Source organism: Periophthalmus magnuspinnatus, chromosome 22 (assembly GCF_009829125.3).
Source record: "Periophthalmus magnuspinnatus isolate fPerMag1 chromosome 22, fPerMag1.2.pri, whole genome shotgun sequence".
NCBI lineage: Eukaryota > Metazoa > Chordata > Actinopteri > Gobiiformes > Gobiidae > Periophthalmus > Periophthalmus magnuspinnatus.
Window position 1 is genome coordinate 17,485,455 of NC_047147.1, and position 20,815 is coordinate 17,506,269.

A 20,815-nucleotide genomic window follows, 5' to 3' on the forward strand; every position below is an offset into this window, starting at 1 on the left:
ATAAGATAACAACAGGAACTGTTTACACTCTGGAGAACTCAGTTATTTCATGTTTACCATAAAGACACACCAATATGTTCTACTACGCTGCTTCTGTGTATGGCTCTCTCAACATTAAACTCAGCCGTGATGTATGTATCCATATTTTGTGACCATCAAGTCTGTTTACGGGTATGGTGAAATTTCAGTCTGGATGTACAAAAGGTCGCAATAAACTTTACAAATGACTGTTTCTTAATGTGAATGCTTTTGGAGAAGCTCTGATCTCGCAAAACCTCTACATCAAGATGTGCCTACGCAAGAAATGAACGACAAGACAATAGTCTAACCCTTAGAAACACGGCAAGACAAAAACAGCACAATAACATTGTTCACTTTTAATCCTTTGTTAAAAAGTGGGACATACAATCTAAATGCAGTAGAAGGTGCCACAAACTACGGATGGGCAATAGGTAAAAACTTAATTCTTAGAGCCTGATCACAATTTGAACACATAGTATCTTATTTTACCTTTAAGGTCATTAAAGTCATCTACTTCTTCGGAAAGTTCACACTTGACACACAGATTGATTAAATCTGTCACTGACTCAGGGCATGAAAAAGGCTGAGGAAAAAGGGAAAGTGTTGTTTTTAGAGCATACAGTGTATTATACAAAGAAGCAGTCAATCACAATATAATGATTTCACCAAAATAGCATATTGTCACAGGAATTAGATCATGATTCAAGTTTAATCACCCATCTTATGACACACGTCCGTCCAAATGTACTTAGTAAACATATGCTACCTACACTATACTGACATAGCAAAACAGAGAGTAAACTTACCCCAGACAAGTCATTACATTCTGCCCACCATACACAGGGAACACTCTTCCACTAAACATGCTATAAGACTTTCTGTAGTCCATCAAAACCCTTGAAATAGGTGCATTGTGCTCTTATGAGACAAACTTTTACACAATATAAGGCTGTCGAAATTCTGTGGCTAGCTCAGAATAGTGTCTTTGACATTGTATTAAACAACACATTGCAGAGCTCCACCCTCTCTCCTCTCCAAGCCTCCATCCAGCAAGGGAGAGTGGAGAAGATAGGGCCAGCTCCTAAAGCTGTCTTTTCAGCCCCTGCTCCCACTTGGTCTATCGGAGATACACAGCAAGCGGAGGTGTCGTTTTGGGCTGGCATTTCGGACAGTATCTACTTATAGACGGGAGAGAAAAAGAAAAGAAAAACAGAAGGGGTATTATCAGGAAGGGATGAGAGCAGCAAAGGCATTTTGTCTTTTTATTCCCCTCCTAAGCCATGGGCTTTGCTCCCAATCCGATTGGTCGATACGGCCAGGGATGTAAATGAAATGCAAAGAAGAATAAGGCTGGCTTCCCATCTCCAGAGTGTGCCCCACTCTGTATCTCACTCTCTCTTGCACAGTGGCTGTTTATGGTGTTGTTTCTGATTCCCATTCATAGACTTGTGCTCTTCCTGTTCCCCCTACCCCACACCTCCAGCTCCTCTCCATCTCTTGCCTCTCTCTGGCTGGGCTCTCAGCTCTTATCTCCTCAGACGCCCCACATTCCAGCGTTGCCGTGGCTCCCTGCCTGCACCCATGGTCACGGCGATTCCATGGGTTCCCACAATCCTCGGCAGCTTGGTGATTTAGGGTGGGCAACTGACTCTCAGAGACAGCAAAGAGGAGAGGAACAGAGGGGTTAGGGAGAGGCAGGATGTGCAGCCACTGATACTGTGTGACAACAGAAAAATAGTCAAAATACTTTATAAAAGCAATAAGAGCTTTTATAAAGCTATAACTTAAAGAGGAAACCCACCAAACAACTCAAAGGTCGTCACCCAGCTAGTATTAATAATAATAATGCAGCATTTATAATAATTTGTCACTGCAGAAGTGGGTGATTAAATGACAGCATGGCTATACCATTCAGGTGACATGATTCAACCAATGTAGCATTTTGCTGTTAACATAGGGAGCAGGAAAATTATTTTATATCAAACTAATCAACACTACACATTTACAGACATTTTATTATACCACCCACATTAAATGCTATAACTCACCTCAAAAATAGTCCTTGGCATTGACACATTTAACAATTCATTCAAATCCACAGGGGATTACTGCTGCTCCAGTCGAAATGAATAGAAAAAAAATCAAATCCATCAGTTCAAAACATAGGAAGATAGATAGATAAATGAGTACTGATGACATGAGTCTGCTCCAGATTAAACCATTACTTTAATCCCTTGTTTCGCCTTCCAAATTGGGCTTTCCTCAGCATGGACATGAGGACAAATCAAAACATTCAGATGGGGGTCACATAGGACAACCTTCATATGAAAATGTATGTAGAAAACTGTAAACATTATTCTGATAGTAGTAGTGTAAACTGTGTAAAATTGAAAAGTATTTTTTCCTGAGAAAGGGTGTATATTCACAGAGTCCACACAGGTCTATAGATCCTGTCACGTGTTCCTTGGCCTCTGGTGAAGTCGGTCCTTTTCCTTGCTCAGGTGGGTGATGACAGAGCGTATGGCAGAAGCCTGTGGATCATTGGGCTCCTTCTGTAAGTAAAGGCGGAAGTGTCGCACACTGCAGGTCAACATGCTATCTGCACTGTAGCCCTGATGACCCAAGCGGAGCAGCCTCTCACAGGCCAGAGCCAAGTTTTTATCCCAGTTAGGAGGGTACTGTGAGTAAGTCTCTACTATGTCCTTATATAGCTGCAAACACACAACAGGCAGGGTCTGATCTCAGCATAAATGAATGGTACAACAAATGATACTTTTCTTGACATGACATTTTTCGCTGTGATATGAATGTGTGTTTGGTTACACTCACGGTGTAAGAGAGCTCAAAGAGGCGAGCTTTTGCCTCTCCCATCATCCTCTCTGCCAGGTCAAACAGAAAGAAAGCCGTCTTCATCCTAAACAAAGCACACAAGGGCTCAGGGCTAAGTGCTGGATGGATGAGCCATGCAGATCCACTGCTCACAGACGCACCACTCCAATGGAGTGATTTATGTAGATGCAGCAGCAAATGCAATGTACATGTAGATGCTGTAGCACACAAGACTGGTTTATGGAGATGTTCAGGCACACTGGTATGCATCGTGACTCAGCTTTCATGTGCTCCAACTACACCAAGTAAAAAGAGCTCACTGTACCTGGCCTGCCACATCTCCTCATTAGCAACACGCTCCCAAGATGAAGCACTGAAACTGTTGAGACACAACAAGTCAAATTAGCAGTGAGAGAATACTGAGGATACATACTACCATTGTTCTGTTAACAAGAGTGTTAGATTAGGAAACATTACAAATGGACTAGAATGTTTCACTTGTATACGCTGTTGACCGTGAACATGTGACCTCTTCTTCAAAAGAACACTTTAAAAGGTCTGTGGAGCTAATATTTGGCTTGTTGGTCTTGGTGGACATGGTTGTCATGAATGTGCGCAGAATAATGTCACAGTATTCAGCCGTGGATATCTAAGTGAATGAAGGGCTTCGGGCAACAGCCAGTGAATACAGAGCTTTGACTAATTCCACTTTTGACACAGCTATTGACAAAATGCAATATGAAAGTCATTATTCTCCATCTAAAGTCTCATTTCAAATGGCCAAAGGCTTAATGTTTTGCTGTGTCTGTCCACAGACAAAGACAAACTCACAAAGACAAACTGCACAAGGAGCACAGAGATTTGTGTGTTAAAAAACAAAAAATATTGTAGAATATTCCCTTTATAGTCGGGCTGCAAATAACGATCATTTTGGTGACTGATTTATCTAGTGATTGTTCTTTTGTTAATTAATAAGTTGTTCCAATTGAGAAAATATGAGATATTTATTACATTTGACCAAGATTTGATGACAGCTTCATTAAGTATATTTAAAACTATTTTTTAAATTATTATTATTATGAAAAAAAACATTCATTTTACACATTCTCTAAGCCCAGGGCTTGTTTTGGGGGTTGTGTAAAGTTTAGAAAATTATTATTCAATTAATAACCAAGTTGACGATAATTGTAATAATCCATTAGTTGCATTTAATCGATTACCTTGCTTCAGCCCTACTTCATAGTAATGCAGTCTAATACAAAGAAAACTGTGCTATGTCAGTATTTGTTATATTTAAAAAATCGAAAATATAGAATTTTCCTGGTGTTCTTTACTGTCACCTGAGCACTGTAAAACCTTTATGTAAAATTATTACTGTAGCATCAGTGTTCAGCGAAAATATTAATATATTATTATGATTAGAATATAATTGTGAGAGTCAAAATCATACAAATATGCTAAAAAGCTTCAGTGAAACCTTGGGACGTTGTAGTTTAAAATGTGTAAAATGTTGTGGCAGTGGGGCTTAGACTTAAATGCACCTGTTGTGTGGCTCACTCCAGTTGTAAATGTTGTGAGTCCGCTGAGCCCAATCTTCAGGATGAAATTTCTTGTGAACAGGCACTAAGTAGTCACATACACCAAAGGGCCATCGAGAAAAGCTTTGCACCCAGCTCTGGTCCTCATCAGGCAAGCCAATACAGGTAACCACATCTCTTCTGCAAAAAGGACATATTACTATTACTATTACTAACTATTTGTGTTTTTGAGTGATACTAACACCTTTTAGAAAACATGATGACCCGCATTGTTCAATTAGCCTCAGAGCCCCCAGGTCACTGTTGCCCCACACTACGCAAGGCATGTTGGCCTGGCAAACACTGCCCCCTGGTGGGCTTGGTATTTACAGTCCCTGTTCCTCCTCGGGGGTGATGGATAAGAGCAGAGAGCTGAAATGAGCCCATCAGAGGCTGTTTAACCAAATCAAGCAGATTAGTTGACCTCTTTGGTTCATCAAAGTGCTTTTATGGCTGTAACGGCCTTCTGAGCTTATCTTCTTCCTTCACTCACAGGTTCACAGAACTCAGCCTTATTAAATCACCTACTTGTTCAATGAGAACAATGTTACCCCCCATTATGCTACAATCTCTCATTTATAATATTTGCTTTCACATTTATACCGGGCCTTTGTGTTCTCTCAGTGTTGCAGAATAACTTACTGTGGATTATGTGACAGAAAGTTCTTTAAACTGAAAGTCTGTTTTGCTTCAGAGTCAACCGGGTCCCAGTAGTGGCCGGGAAAGTGCACTCCTTGAAGATGATGTCCCAGTTTGGCAATGTACCATTTGTATGTCATCATCTACAGACAAAAATAATATCACCATAAGCACATACTGTTTAACATATTAAACTAAATAATGAGTGTCAGCTATACTTTTCTATAAGAACTATTTGTATGTGTATGTGTATGTGATGTTTTTCTCCAATTAATTCAAAAATAAATGAATCCTCCTAGCAACTATGCAGTTGATGTGATGCAAACAGATGTAAAACGCACTTTACAGGTAGGTATTTTTTTTTAGAATGCAGATTGAATAAAAATGACTCGCATTTGCTCCTAAATTCCTCACAAATAGTTGGTTCTTACGATTACACTGTGAATTTGAAGAATATATGTAGAAATAAAAACAGTTGGTCTGGCTACATATTGGTACTTCATGTATCTACGTAATTACTATACAGTCAGCTCACCTCCTGATCCACGAGCCGCACGTCTGGCCGCACGTCTTGGCAGTAGTGCAGGTAGCGGAGAGAGTTTCCAGGGAGATCTCCTCTGGTCAAGATGATGGTGTTCTTGGGGACGGAGGCAAGTAACTCCCGGCCAAACCTTTCCACCACACTGTTTGTACTAAGATTGCATTCCCTACAATTGAAGCCATAACATTTGTTTCTAACATAAATATGTTTTTAGAAGGGCTGCAACAAGTTAATTGATTGATCATACCTAATCAATTCAAATAATTGTCAACTGTTTTAGTAAACGAGTAATCATTAATTGGTTAATACACAGGCTCCAAAACATGTCATGAGCTGAGAAAGGAGGTTTTATGACACATCAAGAATTACACCCAAATGACACAGGAAATGTGTATAGTTAGTGTTTTTGATGAAAACACTCTTATTCAGGTCCCACCAGGATGTCCTCAGGTGGCTTCACTTTAACTTCCTGGCCTTTTGCGATCTTAACAACTAATCGATTAACAGAAAACAATTGTTGCAAGATTAACCGATTAGAAAATAATCGTTAGTTGCAGCCCTAGTCTTTAGTTAAACTTTTAGCATAGTTGGAAGCCTCCTTACTGCTTAATAAAGTGTTATTGGTATAAAAGGGTTTGAGTTTTCAGGTATGCATCAAGGTGTTGGGAAGGTAAGTTGTCAGTATCTCCGCCCCTCCCGCTCTGCTACATCGCGCTAGCTGCCTATCTAATCACAGGCAGACAGGTGTGATGGGTGAGACAGCATAGGCCATGCACTCCCCTTGATCAAAGCTGCTCCATGATGGCTGTCTGGCACTTCCCGGCACTATGCTGGAGTAATCTGCCTTTTCGGACAGCCAACATCTGAGCCTGAGCTCTCACAGTGGAATCTATGTGCTAACCGTGCCTCTCCTTAGCCTCTACCATGGTGTGAGTGCAGAAAACCTGACATGCAGAGTTCAGACCTGCAGTATGAAGTTTTCTAGAAAAGCTAATCATGTTAACTCAGGAACTTGCAGCAGGGTTTAGTCTTTACACCAAGTTCTATCAAAATCTTTTACCTCACAAGATAAAAATTTGAAATGTGTGTAAGTAGGAAAGCAGTGCTATCCAAAGCTTACTTGTGATTGGTGTGTGCAATATGCCCCACAAGAGTGATAGTAAGGAGCCAGCCTGTGATCTTCCACAATGCCCCACAGTCCAGTTTCCTCTCCAAAATGCTGCAAGTCCGATTCAGGCCAAGGCCTGCCAGCACACACACTGCAGCGTCACTCTGTAGCCAAAAACGTTCAACCTGCAGGAGGGGAGGACACAGCAGAGAGCTGCTTTACCTTGTACAAAGAGTCAATGCATGTCCATCTCTAATATAATAAATGATAACATTGTCTCACCACTCCTAGCAGCAGAGGTCTACCTATATCCAAGTTGGCTCTCCATGCAAAAAACAATGAGTAAACCAGCAGCATGGAAATCACAAGCAAGGAAATGGTTCCACATTTTCTGAAATGCAAAAATGCACATTCTGTTACTAACACTCAAAATAATAATAATCTGATTAGAATTCTAATAGAATTAGAATTTATTTTGTCTAGACAGATATTACTATAACTGTAAAATGTTTTGTGTGTTGAACTACATACTAAAAACATTACCGAGGATAATTTGACACCACAAGTCAAGAGGAAAGTAAGTAAGTAAATCCAGTTAAGAAATGCATGATTGATATTCTGAGGCCGACTGAGTCATTGTAAGTTTAGCTAACCGTGATTCATATATTGTTACAACACAGCAGCTTGTAAAGTGAAAGGAACAATATTATATTTATTGTTTGATTTTGTATTTTCTTTCTTACTTGTCATTTATGGAGAGAAGCAGCCCATTTCCTGCCAGCACGAGCACAGGAAGTGAAAGGTCTGCCAGGCAATGCTCCAGCTGGGCTCTAGAACACAGACAAAAGATTCAAAATAATCAAGTGTTCACCAAAGTAAAAACTTCTGTCACTGCTGCAACACTCAAGGACACCAATTATGAACTGGCCTCTCCTCTATCAAAACAAACTGAGTGGACGTGCGTGTCTTCTTTCAATGGGATTGACAGATACAAATGACTGTGTCATCCACCACCCGCTGCCCCGTCCGCTCCTCACAGCTGCTGTCAGTCAGCGAGCGCTTGCTCAGAGCACACAGTTTCCTGCCTCTTCCTTAATACCCATCTCTATTTGACAGATTATTGAGACTCTATATCTCTGAATGTACACTATGTGAGAGTGCTCCACATGTGTGTCTGTGGGAGAGTGTCCCAGCTTCTGCAGAGGGTTTACGTCTTCACTCTGACATGCTTGTCATGTTCCCCTCTTTCCCCCATCTTGAAGGTGTGCTTGTCCATCAAGCAGCAGGGGTGATAGGGAAGGGTGGGTGCCTGACAGAGGGGGGGCCTTAAGACGTACATGCACCCCCATCCCATCAGTGGAAGGATGATACTGTGGTGGCAGCGCTGGTGGAAGAGAGCAGGGAGGGATTCGGGTGGAGGTGGGGGTGCTTGAGTGGAGGAAAAAATACAATTTCTCCAGCTCTATTGCAGTGTCTGTCATCACAGCTTGTCACGCTTAAACACCAGAGCTGAGTGATCATTTCAAACTGCTGGAGAAACAGAACACAGTGATTTGGCCTCTAAGCAGGTTCACTTCTGCTTTCAGGAGAGAGGGAGGAATGAGAAGAACAAAAGCTGTAGTGGAGAACAGAGGCACAGAGGGGATGGGTGCCACGAATGACTGTGGTCCAGCGTGGATCAGGCTAAACCTCTGCCAACACCTGTGACCCTGTATTTTCAAACCATATGGGCCTGACAGGGTATCACTATTATTCTTACTTCTGACCTACTGTCAAAGTACTACTACATTTTAGCTTTGTACATTACACAAAAGGCATTATATTTGTTCTAACCTGTATTTAAGATTTCTGGAAAAATTAATGAATTTATAGAACAATAGACCAGCAGCAGACCAGATGACTTTCGATGTTCCAAGGTCCCGGCTAAAAAGGTGGCCGAGCTTTTGCCGTAGCTGCTCTCAGACATTTGTTTTATAAGATTGCACTTTATATTGTCTTTCTAAATATAAATATGCTTTATAAATACAGTTAATTTGACTTGACTTGACTAGCAATAGAAAATAAAACTGAAACTGAATGGTAACAATGATTAGCGAAAATCCTGAAATACACTTACTGAAGCATCATGGTCATATTCACAGAGCCTGATGTCTTTGCCTAAAACCAAAACAGAACACATAAAACAATAAAAAGACAAATAGTGCCAATGCATGGTGCCTATATAAACCTAGTAGACCTACCAAACTGAAGGTGCCATACTCAGCCCTGAGCAGATGAGTCAGGAGGCCAGACAGAGAGGTCTGGTCTCCCCAACTCCAGCGAGCAGTGTTTAGGAAGGAGGACACAGGTATGTAGATATATGGCAGGAAACCAGCCCCAAAACAAACTGCCAGAGACACAAGCCTGCGCAGTGACAACTCCTAGAGACAAAGACAACTTTTTATAAAGCTCTGTAAAATAAGCATCACATCATCAGCAGCGGTGTGTAACTTTAACCTTAAAATTAACTGTTCTAATCGATATCTTAATAGTTTTGTCTATGATTGTCAATGATAGCCTATGATTATTCGGTAGTGGTTGCAATGAGTGTTTGAACTCTTTAAAAATGTTAGATTTTAATTTGCAGACATCAGGTAAATTGCAGGTAAAGTAAATTGCATTACCTTTTCAGAGTATAGACGGTGCATCACCCAAGGAATTATTATGACTATGTACAACACTAAGGTGTGCTGGTTACAGAGCCCAAATCCACACCAAAAAGCCCCCAAATGTGCAATCTAAAAGAGAGCATTAAGGCATTTTAAAAACATACTGAAATAACTATAGATGAGATGTTAACTTACTTTGATTTTTTGGGTGCCATTGTCAGCACAATGAAAGCTGGCAGACAAGAAGAAGAGCAAACCAACACAAAGGTTGTTGAGGGTGAAGACCTCAGCCACCATAGACCACTGCCAGGTCAGCCTGGACACAGCAAATATACCTCCAGCCATAGCAGCTCCAGGAACAGGGCCTTCTAACCTGTGCAAAAAGTTTGAGAAATTACTCTGAAAGTTTATTTCAATAACATGAGCCCAACTATATTCAACTTTTGGTAAACTGAAAAGCAATTATATTTTATTTGAACTATAACAAACCATTTTATCTTTTCTATTTGTCCCAACGTACACTGCAGCGACACAAAAAGCTTCGTAACAGTTTCACACATAATTTAAATTTTCCAGCCAGAAAAGCAGCCACTTCCCCAGACTAATTTGGAGGCCCATTCTAATCTTTCCTCGGCCCAAGTTTGCTTCTTGGACAAGACCTTGAAAAACACTGAGTTGAAATGTTCCAGTATCGCAGGAACTCTTTCCTGTGCAATTGGTTGATCTGGGGCAGGCTGGCAGAGAAACCGCCGTGTGGGAGATAGCACTTTATCCTCTACTTCTTAAATATACTGAGAGCACAAAAGTACGGTCTTCATCCTCTCCTGTTCTGTCTCCATCTCTTTTGCAGTAATTGAAGCAAACTTGGGATAATCTGTCATACGCTAAGACCCACCACTTACTCCAATGAGGGAGGGAGAGGGGAACAAATTATTGGGGGGACAAAAAGTGTGCGTTAAAGGGGTGTGCATTTGCAGGGTGTGAGACAAGTGTGCGGGACGAAGGATGAAATTCACAAAAAATGAAGAGAAAAGTTGAGGAAGCGCGAGAGGAAAAATAGAATAAAAAGCAGCCCCGTCCCCGGCATGCTGGCTCGGAAATATGAGCTGCAGCCTCGACAATTAGGGAAGTCAGGCAGTATGGCCCTTTCCGCCATTGTGTGGAGTGGCTTAGAGTCCTCATCAGCCTATCAGCTAACTGACAGGCAGAGAGCTGCTCTATTCAGCACCGCAGATACAAGCTGCAGGCCAAACGGCTGCCAGGTCCCTTATGACCCCACAATCCCTCGCCGGTGACAGCTTCAAGCTCCATAGCAAATTAGGCGCTCTCACATTACAATCGCACAAGACAGATTCCATTAACGGTATCTGAAATTGAGTAGAGAGCAGCCCGTTATCAGACCTGACTCATAAGCACCGCCATTAATCACAAGGCATGATACCATTTATACATTTCCAGCTCTCTGCCTGCCGCTGTGATAGTCAGCCACAAAAGGCCTGATGAGACTTAGGCGAGGGGAACAATGGAGCTTTCTGAGGAGAGCACAGGAAATCAGGAAAGAGGGAGAGCAAGAAAGGCAGAGAGAAAAGTCCTGTGCGCCGACTACTTCCCCTTTTTCTTGGCTCGTCTCTCTCTCTCTCTCTCTCTCTCCTCCTCCTCCCCATCGTTTCCCTCTGTTCACAGTGAGGGCTGGGGAGGGGGTTAGTCAGCTGTGTTGATGGGGCGTCTCGGAGTGGCTTTTAATAAGAGATAGCGACGTCTCTCTCACCACACCGCTTCAGGAATTAGTATTAAGTTGAGGGGAGGATGAAGAAAGGGAGTGTGGACTTTTGTTGAGGTGTACAGACCCCCGCACCCATCATTTTGCCTCACCGCATGACAATTAACCCGTAGCTTATAATTCCAGCAGGGGGGCAATTTGAGGTCACATTGGGTGCCGAGGAGTGATGGGGGTCCGGGGATGGGGTATTACCCTGTGTGTTCTGGCATCTGATCTTCAACACTCACACTTCCTCCCATACGTCTGCAGCACATATTCTTTCTCCTGCTCTGCTATATTCTCCCTGAGCGACTGACAAATCTCTCTTTTAGAGTGTGTCAGAGCGCCAGAGCTCAGTGATGTGTGTACAGTGCCTCTGTAAATGACCTGTCTGTCTGCCAGGGACCACCTGGGCCCCAGGCTGCCTCTCAGCCGCTGCACAGCTCATTCTCCAGGCCGCCTGCTCCCAGGGCACACAGATAAAGCACGGCATCGCCTCTCACCAATGTGGCCATGCTCCTTGTTATCACAACTCAATGCAGTGCTGGATGGGGCTGTGTTAAAATGTTGTGGCTCAGTGACAATGGCCTGAAGAGAATAACAACCCTGACAACTACAGTATTCAATCACGCTGCTTGTCACCACAGAAATGTGAAAAAAGTGGGAAATATTATACAATTTAGCTTTGAATACCAAATAAAGTCCATTTCCACTGAGTGTAAAGGGTCTTAAAACATGTACCACATTAACAAGAAAGACCATGTGCTTTTTGTATGAATACTAACAAGCTTCTACTACTACAAAGAACAATTTATTTTTGCCAGTCCAAATGGGTCTTGTCTCATTGACCCGCTGCAGAGCCGTGCCAGAAGCAGGCGCCTGTGCTAAATAACAGCACACAAAAAGCTTGGTTTTGAATGAGGCTTGACAATAGAGCACGCCAAAAGAGTGACTGTCCCACACCACCCCGGGGAGCAGACAATGGCAGAGCCGTGCCACTGCAGAGGAGCGCGCCTCTGTAGTGTAACCCAGCCGAGGTTTGGGGAGGCAGCGCTGGAAAGGAATCACACATTCCTTAAGAGGGTAGAGAGCCCGTGGAGGAGGTGGCCTGCTCGAAGGCGGAGGTTTCCAGCTGGCCCGTGATAACACCCCGCGGCTCTCCTCTGGCCAGGACAACAGCAGGGTACTTAGCAGCTATTATATGGAACTGCTAAGTGCATCATATGGTGTTTGGATTTGTGAAGCCAGGCATTTGATACAGAAATGAAAGCTTTGTATTGAGGCTTTGAGGCAGTCTAAGCAAGCATTGTTCTTTTTTTAAAACAGTAGGATTGATATAATTATTTTTGAATATTTCAGGCATGTATAATATAAAATATAGGCTAAAATAAATGACATAGTTATTAATAAAAAAAATTTCAATAATTAATAATAAAAAAAAAATGTAAAAAAAAAAATATTTGGAGGATTTTTTTTTGTAAGATTCAGACTTTAATTTTGATGCAATCTGCTAATTCCCCAAATGCAAACAAAAATAAAAATTAAAAATACAATTTAAATATGAGAAAATGATCTGGTATAGTGCAATTTTGTTTGGCTTATTTTTATATCAAAGGTCAGACTTGATTTCAACCTGGTTCCTCTGCCCTCCTCCTACAGTGAGCACTGGGTGAATGTGTGGCCCAGCTCTGCCTCTCAAACCCTCCTCCAGGAGAACGCTTCAGTGCCTGTAAAATTAATCACCGCAATTCGGCTCAAACAATGCAGCCACTGACATGACAATTTCTCCCAGAATGCCATCTTAATCTCCACCCGACACACAAAAATTATAGAAAGAGGGAGAGGAGAAAAACAATTTGCAAAAATGCTATGTTTATGCAATTCACTATATACCATTTGACTGCTGCCTTCTCCAACAAAGTCATTAGGCACACACCAGTGATACATAAATGTGGCTGTATAGATTCCATTAACTAATTCTGTGTGAATTGTAATTGCAGAGGCTGATCCGCCTTGGTGCCCGCTGCCTTATTAAGGCTGCCTGTGGTTGGGAGCGCTGGGATATTGACGTCCGAAGCAGACACAATCTCAGGCCCACGGGCGAACGGAATATTAAAGTGTGACTATATTCGGCTGCCTATCTAGCCCTCCTGCCTCCTCCTCTGCAGCTCTCGCCCCATCCCGTAGCCAGTAATGAGGAAATAACATCTTCATTAGACATCTGTTTAACTGTATTAGAGGATGAGTCCTGAGGGAACCATTGGTCATGCTGACGATGGGGGTCTGGTGGACTACAATATAACAAATGTGATACTGAAAGAATGGAACAAAAGGTCCACAGATTGGGCTCTATTTGAGCAGACAAACTCAAATTGACTTGTGCTTTTACACACACAATAAGTGCACTGTCCCTGCCACTTGGAATGATGATGCCATCTAAATACAGCAAATGTTAAAAAATAGTAAGGGTGCCGCATGACGGGAAAGACAGTTTCAGGCAACACATATTCCTCTGTCAACATTTTGAATGAAGCCAACATTTTGTTTGAGTCTAGATATACTCACAGCCAATGTGATGTAATATAAAGTAGTTCTGTATGCATTACATCCATTATAAGCATGTGGCCACTCAGCCCCTGGATGTGGCAAGAAACAATTTAGGATTATAGTGGACCAGAGAAAGTAAAAGCAGAACATGAAAAGAATTACTCTGATTTCTTAAAAAGACACCCCAGAACAGAGTGCAACCTGGGCTTCCTGGTGAAGGAAACATGGACAGTGACTTGGGAGCATATGGTGTACGACCATATAAGGAGCAGAGGGCTGGGATGGCACCATGCCCGCTCAGCTCCACTGTGAATCAGCTGTGCCACAGGGGCCATAGCTTGGCAGGGGGGCTTTTACAGGTAACATTGCAGTTATGTAATCATGTGATCAGACAGAGTGCTGATCATCAGCCTTTTGGATTGTTTTGCCGGAGCGGCTGTCACTATGCTAACGTGTGGGTTTCTGCTGTCTCAGGATAATCTGGAGAATGGAAAGAGATTCCTCACAGGTAGCAGAGATTGTGAGAAGCTTTAGCAGATAAACTGAGAAACGAGGGCCACAGAACGCCAAGCTGTCGGGATTATCCTGCCATAAAGACAGCATTCCTCTCAAGAGCTGTGGCAGAGGCCTTTAGCATTCCAAATGGCATATGTGTTTTTCTGGGAAACTCCAAGTGCAATCGATAGCAGTGCGTCCAGCATCCTCAAAGACTTGTCAGACCATGGTGTGAAAACAGAACAAGACATGCAATTTGGCCATCAAACCACATGATCAAGCCAAGAAACTGTAATTGACAAATCAAAGGGAAGCTAAGTGCTACATTTAAACTCATGAGGGAGAGAAGTGGCTTCCAAGCCTATCAACTTACATTCCCCCACATTAAACACAGCAATCTGGCTCACTCATTTAAATTGATACATCAAAGGCTTGTTGCCTTGTTGGGAGTATTCCAGATGAATTTCAAGGTTTTACAATTTACTCTGCCTTCAAGTACTTGTATTAAAAGCAATATATTCTTCCATCTGAAAATAAAATGACCAAAACTCATTTGTTTTGGTGTACAGTGTAATAAGTGAAAGTTGTCTTTCAAACAAACTTAAACATGCGTATGGTTTAATCTGAACCAAAAACACTCCTGTTACAAGGGTAAAAGACTGTAAAATATCACTAAACCAGTATTCTGTATTCACTATTTATCAATAGTGATAAACACACAATATCTGATACTCTACAAATATTCTTTTGTTCACCAAACAAAAAAAAAATCCAGTCGATTCCTGGTGCTTAGCATGAAATTACAATAAGATCATTAAACTTGGGCTTAAATGATACAATGTAATGAAATTACAAGTAAAAGATAATAAAACAGACATCCAGTGCACAACAATCAAAAGCATCTGAGAGACTATATAAGACACAAACTACTACTAGAGCACAGTTATGTAGAACTGAGGACAAATAAACATCCAATGTCATTTACCGGTGCAGCTCTTGGGTGAGCCTTGTAGACGTTTAAAAAGCAAGAGCATGCAAAAGCTACAAAAAGAGAAATGTTGACACAATATGTTTCCCTCAACAAAGCCCCAAATGACTAGCATCAGCATAAGGATGATGTATGGAGGGCTGAGCACACATACATACAACTGATGAAGATTGAACACAGTGGGGTCAGCAGTAGCAGGACAAATTGTAGGGTGGTTGACAACGTAGTTCTCACATGTTCTTATGGGGTGAAGGGGTGAGGGCTCAGCAGTGGAGAGAGAATGAGAAGTCGTGCCATGTCGGGCCTAAAAGCCTGCTGCGCTGCGGGGGTGACACCGGGAACCAGGAAGTAGGAAGTGGGGGTTGTGAGGCTGGATAAATGTGATATACAAAGAGGCATGCGCTCACTCCAGGTAGCTGATGGGTAAACAGACAGGGTAGGGTGCTGGGACAGAGAGGACGATGCCTGGCTCCTGGCTGAGAATACTAAACAGGGGATCAGCAACGTCACTGTCAAGCTGACCTGACCACCTGGAGTTTTTGGTATACTTCAAAGTACCCACAGTTGTGACAGCACTACACTTTTGTTGGTTGTGTATGGATTGATTGTATTAAAACAAAATAATAATAAAAACACTACCAGTGAAAAGCATGACCACATCTTCATGTATTTATCTGGGTTTTAGTCAGACTTGCACAGTCCTTACCTACAAACAGTGAGGCAGAGGGCACCACTGGCCAGCGCCCCCAGGAGGCTGCTCATCAGGTTGACACAGTGAGCAGGAGACAGCGAGGGCAGAAGACGCATAGACAGCCAGGCTAAGAGCGTAAAGACGGGGTATCCTGGAGGATGAGCAACCTAAACACACACACACAAAATTATAGAGAACAGTGCAAGCGTGTGAAAAAACATTAAAGATGACAGAAGTGCCTGTAGAACGTGTGCAGGAAATAATAAGATGAACCATTTGTCTAACATCAAAGTGTTCTGGTGCTGCTGCTGTGGCCTCTTCCCAAGGACAGTGTAGTTCCCCAGAGTCCACAGAGCAGAGCACGTGGTTTCACCAGCCCCAAACCACCTCGGAGCTCAGTGGCAGTCGCCTGGGGGAGCTCAGCAATCACAGCAATTAGCCGCTAAGTCTCCTTGTGCAGATAAGGCTCAGTCATTAAACACGGGCTCATTCTCTGCTCTGATAAGATGAACCAGAGGAAGAGGGCCGCTCTTCAAATAACACTGAGCACAAAGGTGAGAGTGGGACTGCACTGGTCACCTCCACACACTCACAAAGACCAGTGTCAGGGACATGGCTTCACACTAAACTACTTCACCACAAAAGAGCGACGCATCTAAATACTGCGACTAAATAAAGACAGGTGAGTATGAGTCTGCCCTGTGGTACTCTGTGGCAAACTGCAGCTGCAGCTGAGAGCTGAGAAGCAGAGGCACAGACAGTGCAGAGGAACAGAGCTTTGGAGGTCTGGGCCCAGAGAGGGCTCCAGGCTCTGGGGAGGCCTGAGAGGAGACAGACAGGCCACACGGACTGCAGTGCTAACCACAGGATTACTGGCATAGTGACACCGACACAGGCTCCCTAAAAGGATCACAGCGGCGTAATAAACTTTATTAAATAATAAAACTTATTAGAACTGGTAACCCGATTTACTTCATTCTTTGCGGCTTACACACACAAAAAGAGGGGTGGATATAATAAGCCTTATACCGTACATAAGGCAAAGCCTACAAAAGCCATCGCCTCACCATTGATTTTAATTGGATTTGAAAAACGGGTTGCAAATTATAGCATTCTCTACTTGCAACTTAGTAAAATAAGTGTATAGAAAAGAGGGGGAAACCTGTGGACTCAAAGTAAATTAATCTGCTTCTGCCCATGCTTAATTAAACTTCCTTAATGCTTATGAGAGTTAATGAGTGAATTGATTAAACAATACAGCTAATACTTACCCCCAGCTCACAAGCCGTGGTGATCAGCTCTCCTGTGGAACGGAATAGGGAGGAAATTAATGTAAACCCAATCATTATTATTAAGAGACAAGACTGCTCCCAAAGTTTTCCCAAATCAAATACTTGCACTGGGGTTTTGCATTAATTTGCCAGGATCAAAACCTGCAAATCTTCCCAGTGTGACATTTCCTAAGCGGCATGCTCATTCTCTTCATGTCTCCCCCTCCCCAGACGCCTCCCCCCTCTCTCTCCCTCTCTTCTCTGCACATACATACTAAACATGTGTGGTGCTCTGTCACACAAAGACACACATATGCTGATGTGAGAATAATGTGCAGTCCCATGCTCTGCTCCCACTCGCACTGTCTCCGTGTCTCCTCAGTCCATTGGGCCCAAACAGAAAGGAGGCTGCTGACACGCACAGAATGAGGTAAGCTCCTAAAATAAGAGCAGGCTGCACATTTGTGACAGGCTCAGTGTGAGGTGCAGCACAGACTCAAGAGGACAGCCCCAAAAGCTATTTGTGGAGCTGTATTTGGGCACAAACCCATTTGCGCCAGAATACATCCAGAGCGTTTCAAATTACACTGATTTCTCACCCAATGTTTGCCTCTCCCACTCAGCAAAATTGAAATTTTGTTCATATTAAATTACTTTGATAATGTTTGGATTCAACAGAGCTCCCTCTACAGGTTATTGAGCAGGGCATACCATTTCAGTCATATGGGGTCAGGTTTGGGTTCTCTAAGAATGGACAAGAGTTTATAGCTTATACAACACATATCCTTTCCCTTATTGAATCTGCAGTTTAGTAATGTATCTGTTTAAACCAGGACCGGTGGAGTCTTGTTGATGTTGCACTTGTGTGAGCAGTCTAATGGAGCATGAAGGCACCTGTGCGGCTTAAGCTCTGTCACACCTGCATGAGGCCACTGCCATCACTTTACATCACACTTTCTCATTTCCTCTCAGTAATGGCACACTTAGCACTAAGCACAGTAGCTCCAGCAAACAGCCAGCCAACAGTCAGCCAACAGCCATCTCAGTGCCACAAGAGGCATTTGTGCAGCCCTAATACCAAAAAGAGAAAATATGGAGTCGACGGGAAGCTGCATGGGTGCCAAGACTCTTTGTGATAGAGGAGCACGGGCACCCACACCAGTCTGCCATAATCCCCATCATTTCCACACTCACATTCCGAGACAACAGTGTCCCCGCAGGGCTACGCTCCAGCCCCTCCAGGGCACAGCACACCTAAAGAGATTAGGACACAGAGACGGAGACCTGGAGAATTCCAGGGGTGTTCAGCTGGCACTATCAGAGCGGGCATCCTGCACCATCCCTAAACGCTGTGGAGAAGAGGCTGGCCAGGCTTTCAAAGCGGCGTTCAGACGACAGCCGCAGCAGCAGGGCCACTGCTCCTCTTCACCGCTCCTCTATCTGTCCCAGCTTTCATGTGCTTTCACTGCCAGTGTGCATTCCCTTTTGTAGCACGACTGCCAGAGCAGCACAAACCTAACAAGCACAGCCTTCATGCCATCCAGTCCACTTTACAACTTTGTAACCGCGCTATCACTTCTAAACACTGTTTGTAATTGTGCAAGGCTTGAAATGAAACTACTGCATTACAAGAATGTTGGAAGGTACTGAGCAAATGACATTCCTCTGAACTTTCCAAAACATTAGTATCCTTCACAACTTGTTATGGAAATGGAAAAAGTAAAGTTAGGAGGCAAACATTATTGCACACAAGTATGTGTACCATATGACTGAAAATGTTTATTAAGAGTAGCAAATGACATTTCTATGAACTCTGTTCCAAAACATAAACTTTTGCTACAACACACTTGTTAAACAGAACCGTAATGGGACAAGTAGTTAGGTGTCTGAACAGTACTGCACAAAGACTTACAGCCTATTTAAAAGTGTATTAAGATGAGCAAAAAACAAATATAACTTACTGTTTCCTCTCTCCACAGTGGAGCAGGAAAATGTTGCCAGTGGTTTGAGATTGCATTTTGCTTGTCGAGTTAACTCTGTATACACAGAGATAAAAGGGAATTTTTACTGGGGAAAACTCTTCACGTGAATGTTGTAACTTCTAAGTATTTTTTTCTAATTTATATATTTGACTGTTAGCCTACACGACTACGTCTGTTAGAAATTGGCTTACGATTAGTTATGTATGTCATCCTCAAAAAGGCTTCGTTGGCTTGTGGTAATAAGGTCGGTGTTCATCAAAAGTGGGTGACAGTGGCCTGGGCTCAGGGAGGCTGCAGGACCACGGACAGCACCTGCTCTGACACGGAGCGGACTGCCTCTGGATTGGCTACTACAGACTACAACATGCACCACATGACCACAAAGAGCACACACACTCACACACAGGAGCAGCTAGCTCTGTGGCACAGACCTGAGTCTCCCCCGGGCACGCTCCTCTGCACACAGGGCACATACAGAGCCGCCACACAGGCCGCCGTGGCTCCACACAGTGTCCAGCTTTTCCTCGCCGCCCAAGACATTCCTAGACCGGAGAATTATTTTAGTGCAGCCTCGCGGATTTCAGTTAGCTAACTTACAAAAGGCTAATGCGCGACCTACCGTTTGCTTTCGATAACTTTTAGGACACAAGAAGGCTGTCACCTCGGGATTAGGCTCATAGGACGATTACGCAGAGGCTTCTTTTCGTACTTTAGTTCATGTTTTCCTAAAAGCGGAGAGACAGAAACGTTTTCACTCAAAACCGGGAAGTTTGAGCGGAAGCAGTCCGCCTAGCGGCTAGTAGCTTAGCGCAGCGCCTCTATTCACAGAGGACTTACGCTCGCGATACTACACGACCCCTGCATTTGGACCAAAAACTGCGGAAGAAGAGAGCAAGAGTTAAAAATAATTAGTTAACTGAAGTTTACAAAACAAGATTGCCATTAAAGAAGAACCGAAGGAACAGAGGAGGAGCTGTGTGAGTACTGTGCTGTGTGTGCAGACTGAAGAGCAGTCCTCCCTGCTTCAACAAACTGCAGGTGCACAGCCTCTTAGACCTACGTGCCCTTTTTCAGATAGTGAGGAAGAAATTGACGGAAATGATGAAGACTGGAAACCTCTAGCCAGCAGCCCATGTGCACAGAGGGAGAAGGAGGAGGCTACAGGGGAGTCTTCTCCAGAGACTAGTGACACTGACAGACATGTTGGAGGAGGTGGAAGAGACCTGAGTGCTCTGTTGGTAAAAAGACATCCATCGCCAAACACAGGTTGTACAATTGTAAACTGTATTTCTAGAGTTCACACTAGAAAGTGTTCAACCTGTAAGAAAGCATTTGCCCCCAAATTTTGTTTACAATGTCATGTAAAAACACACAGAAGAGCAGCACCCTCACTGCTGTTCAAGAAAACATTTGCCTATCACTTTAGTCTTGAAGGGCGTAATCGAGTTCATACAGGAGAACACCCCTACAACTGTTCAGTCTGCGAGAAAACATTCACTCAAAATGGTGATCTTAACAGGTATATGAGATCTCACACAGGAGACGAATGTTTCAGCTACTCGGTCTGTAAAAGGGTGCTTAGTATGAGCTCTCAATCTACAACTGAGAATACATATGCCTACTGGAGGAAGACCTTTCAGCTGATCTGTTCTGTAATAAAACTTTTGTCTATGGGTCAAGTCTTAGGGTACATTATCTACTTCAAACACGTCAGTGATC

General features: G+C 43.1%; 1 protein-coding gene across 2 annotated transcripts; it reads right to left on the bottom strand.

The window, feature by feature from the left end:
• Positions 1-2,218: 2,218 nt before the first annotated feature.
• tmem260 (transmembrane protein 260) lies at positions 2,219-19,937 on the bottom strand. Of its 2 annotated transcripts, XM_055231138.1 has the most exons (17): positions 19,716-19,937; positions 19,528-19,638; positions 17,115-17,146; positions 15,859-16,010; positions 9,559-9,736; positions 9,379-9,492; positions 8,956-9,135; positions 8,832-8,872; positions 7,459-7,545; positions 6,998-7,106; positions 6,728-6,900; positions 5,602-5,773; positions 5,070-5,209; positions 4,392-4,568; positions 3,176-3,229; positions 2,851-2,935; positions 2,219-2,732 (listed from the first exon to the last, which is right to left on the bottom strand). In XM_055231138.1, the coding sequence occupies exons 2-17, from the start codon at positions 19,634-19,636 to the stop codon at positions 2,475-2,477; spliced, it is 2,061 nt and encodes a 686-aa protein (XP_055087113.1). In that variant the 5' UTR covers positions 19,637-19,638; positions 19,716-19,937; the 3' UTR covers positions 2,219-2,474. The 2 variants fall into 2 exon arrangements, with proteins under 2 accessions (XP_055087113.1, XP_055087114.1); XM_055231139.1 differs by lacking the exons at positions 17,115-17,146; positions 19,716-19,937 and having other exon boundaries at positions 2,330-2,732; positions 19,528-19,633.
• Between the last annotated feature and the right edge of the window lie 878 nt (positions 19,938-20,815).

Bases quoted from the DNA above. Each gene is read 5' to 3' on its own strand.
- tmem260 (XM_055231138.1), bottom strand. From the start codon at position 19,636: ATGTCTTGGGCGGCGAGGAAAAGCTGGACACTGTGTGGAGCCACGGCG. The intron at 17,147-19,527 runs GTCTGTGCCACA...TCCGTTCCACAG, and splicing joins CGTGCCCGGGGGAGACTCAG to GAGAGCTGATCACCACGGCT. The intron at 3,230-4,391 runs GTGCATTTAAGT...GTGTCTCAACAG, and splicing joins TGGAGTGAGCCACACAACAG to TTTCAGTGCTTCATCTTGGG.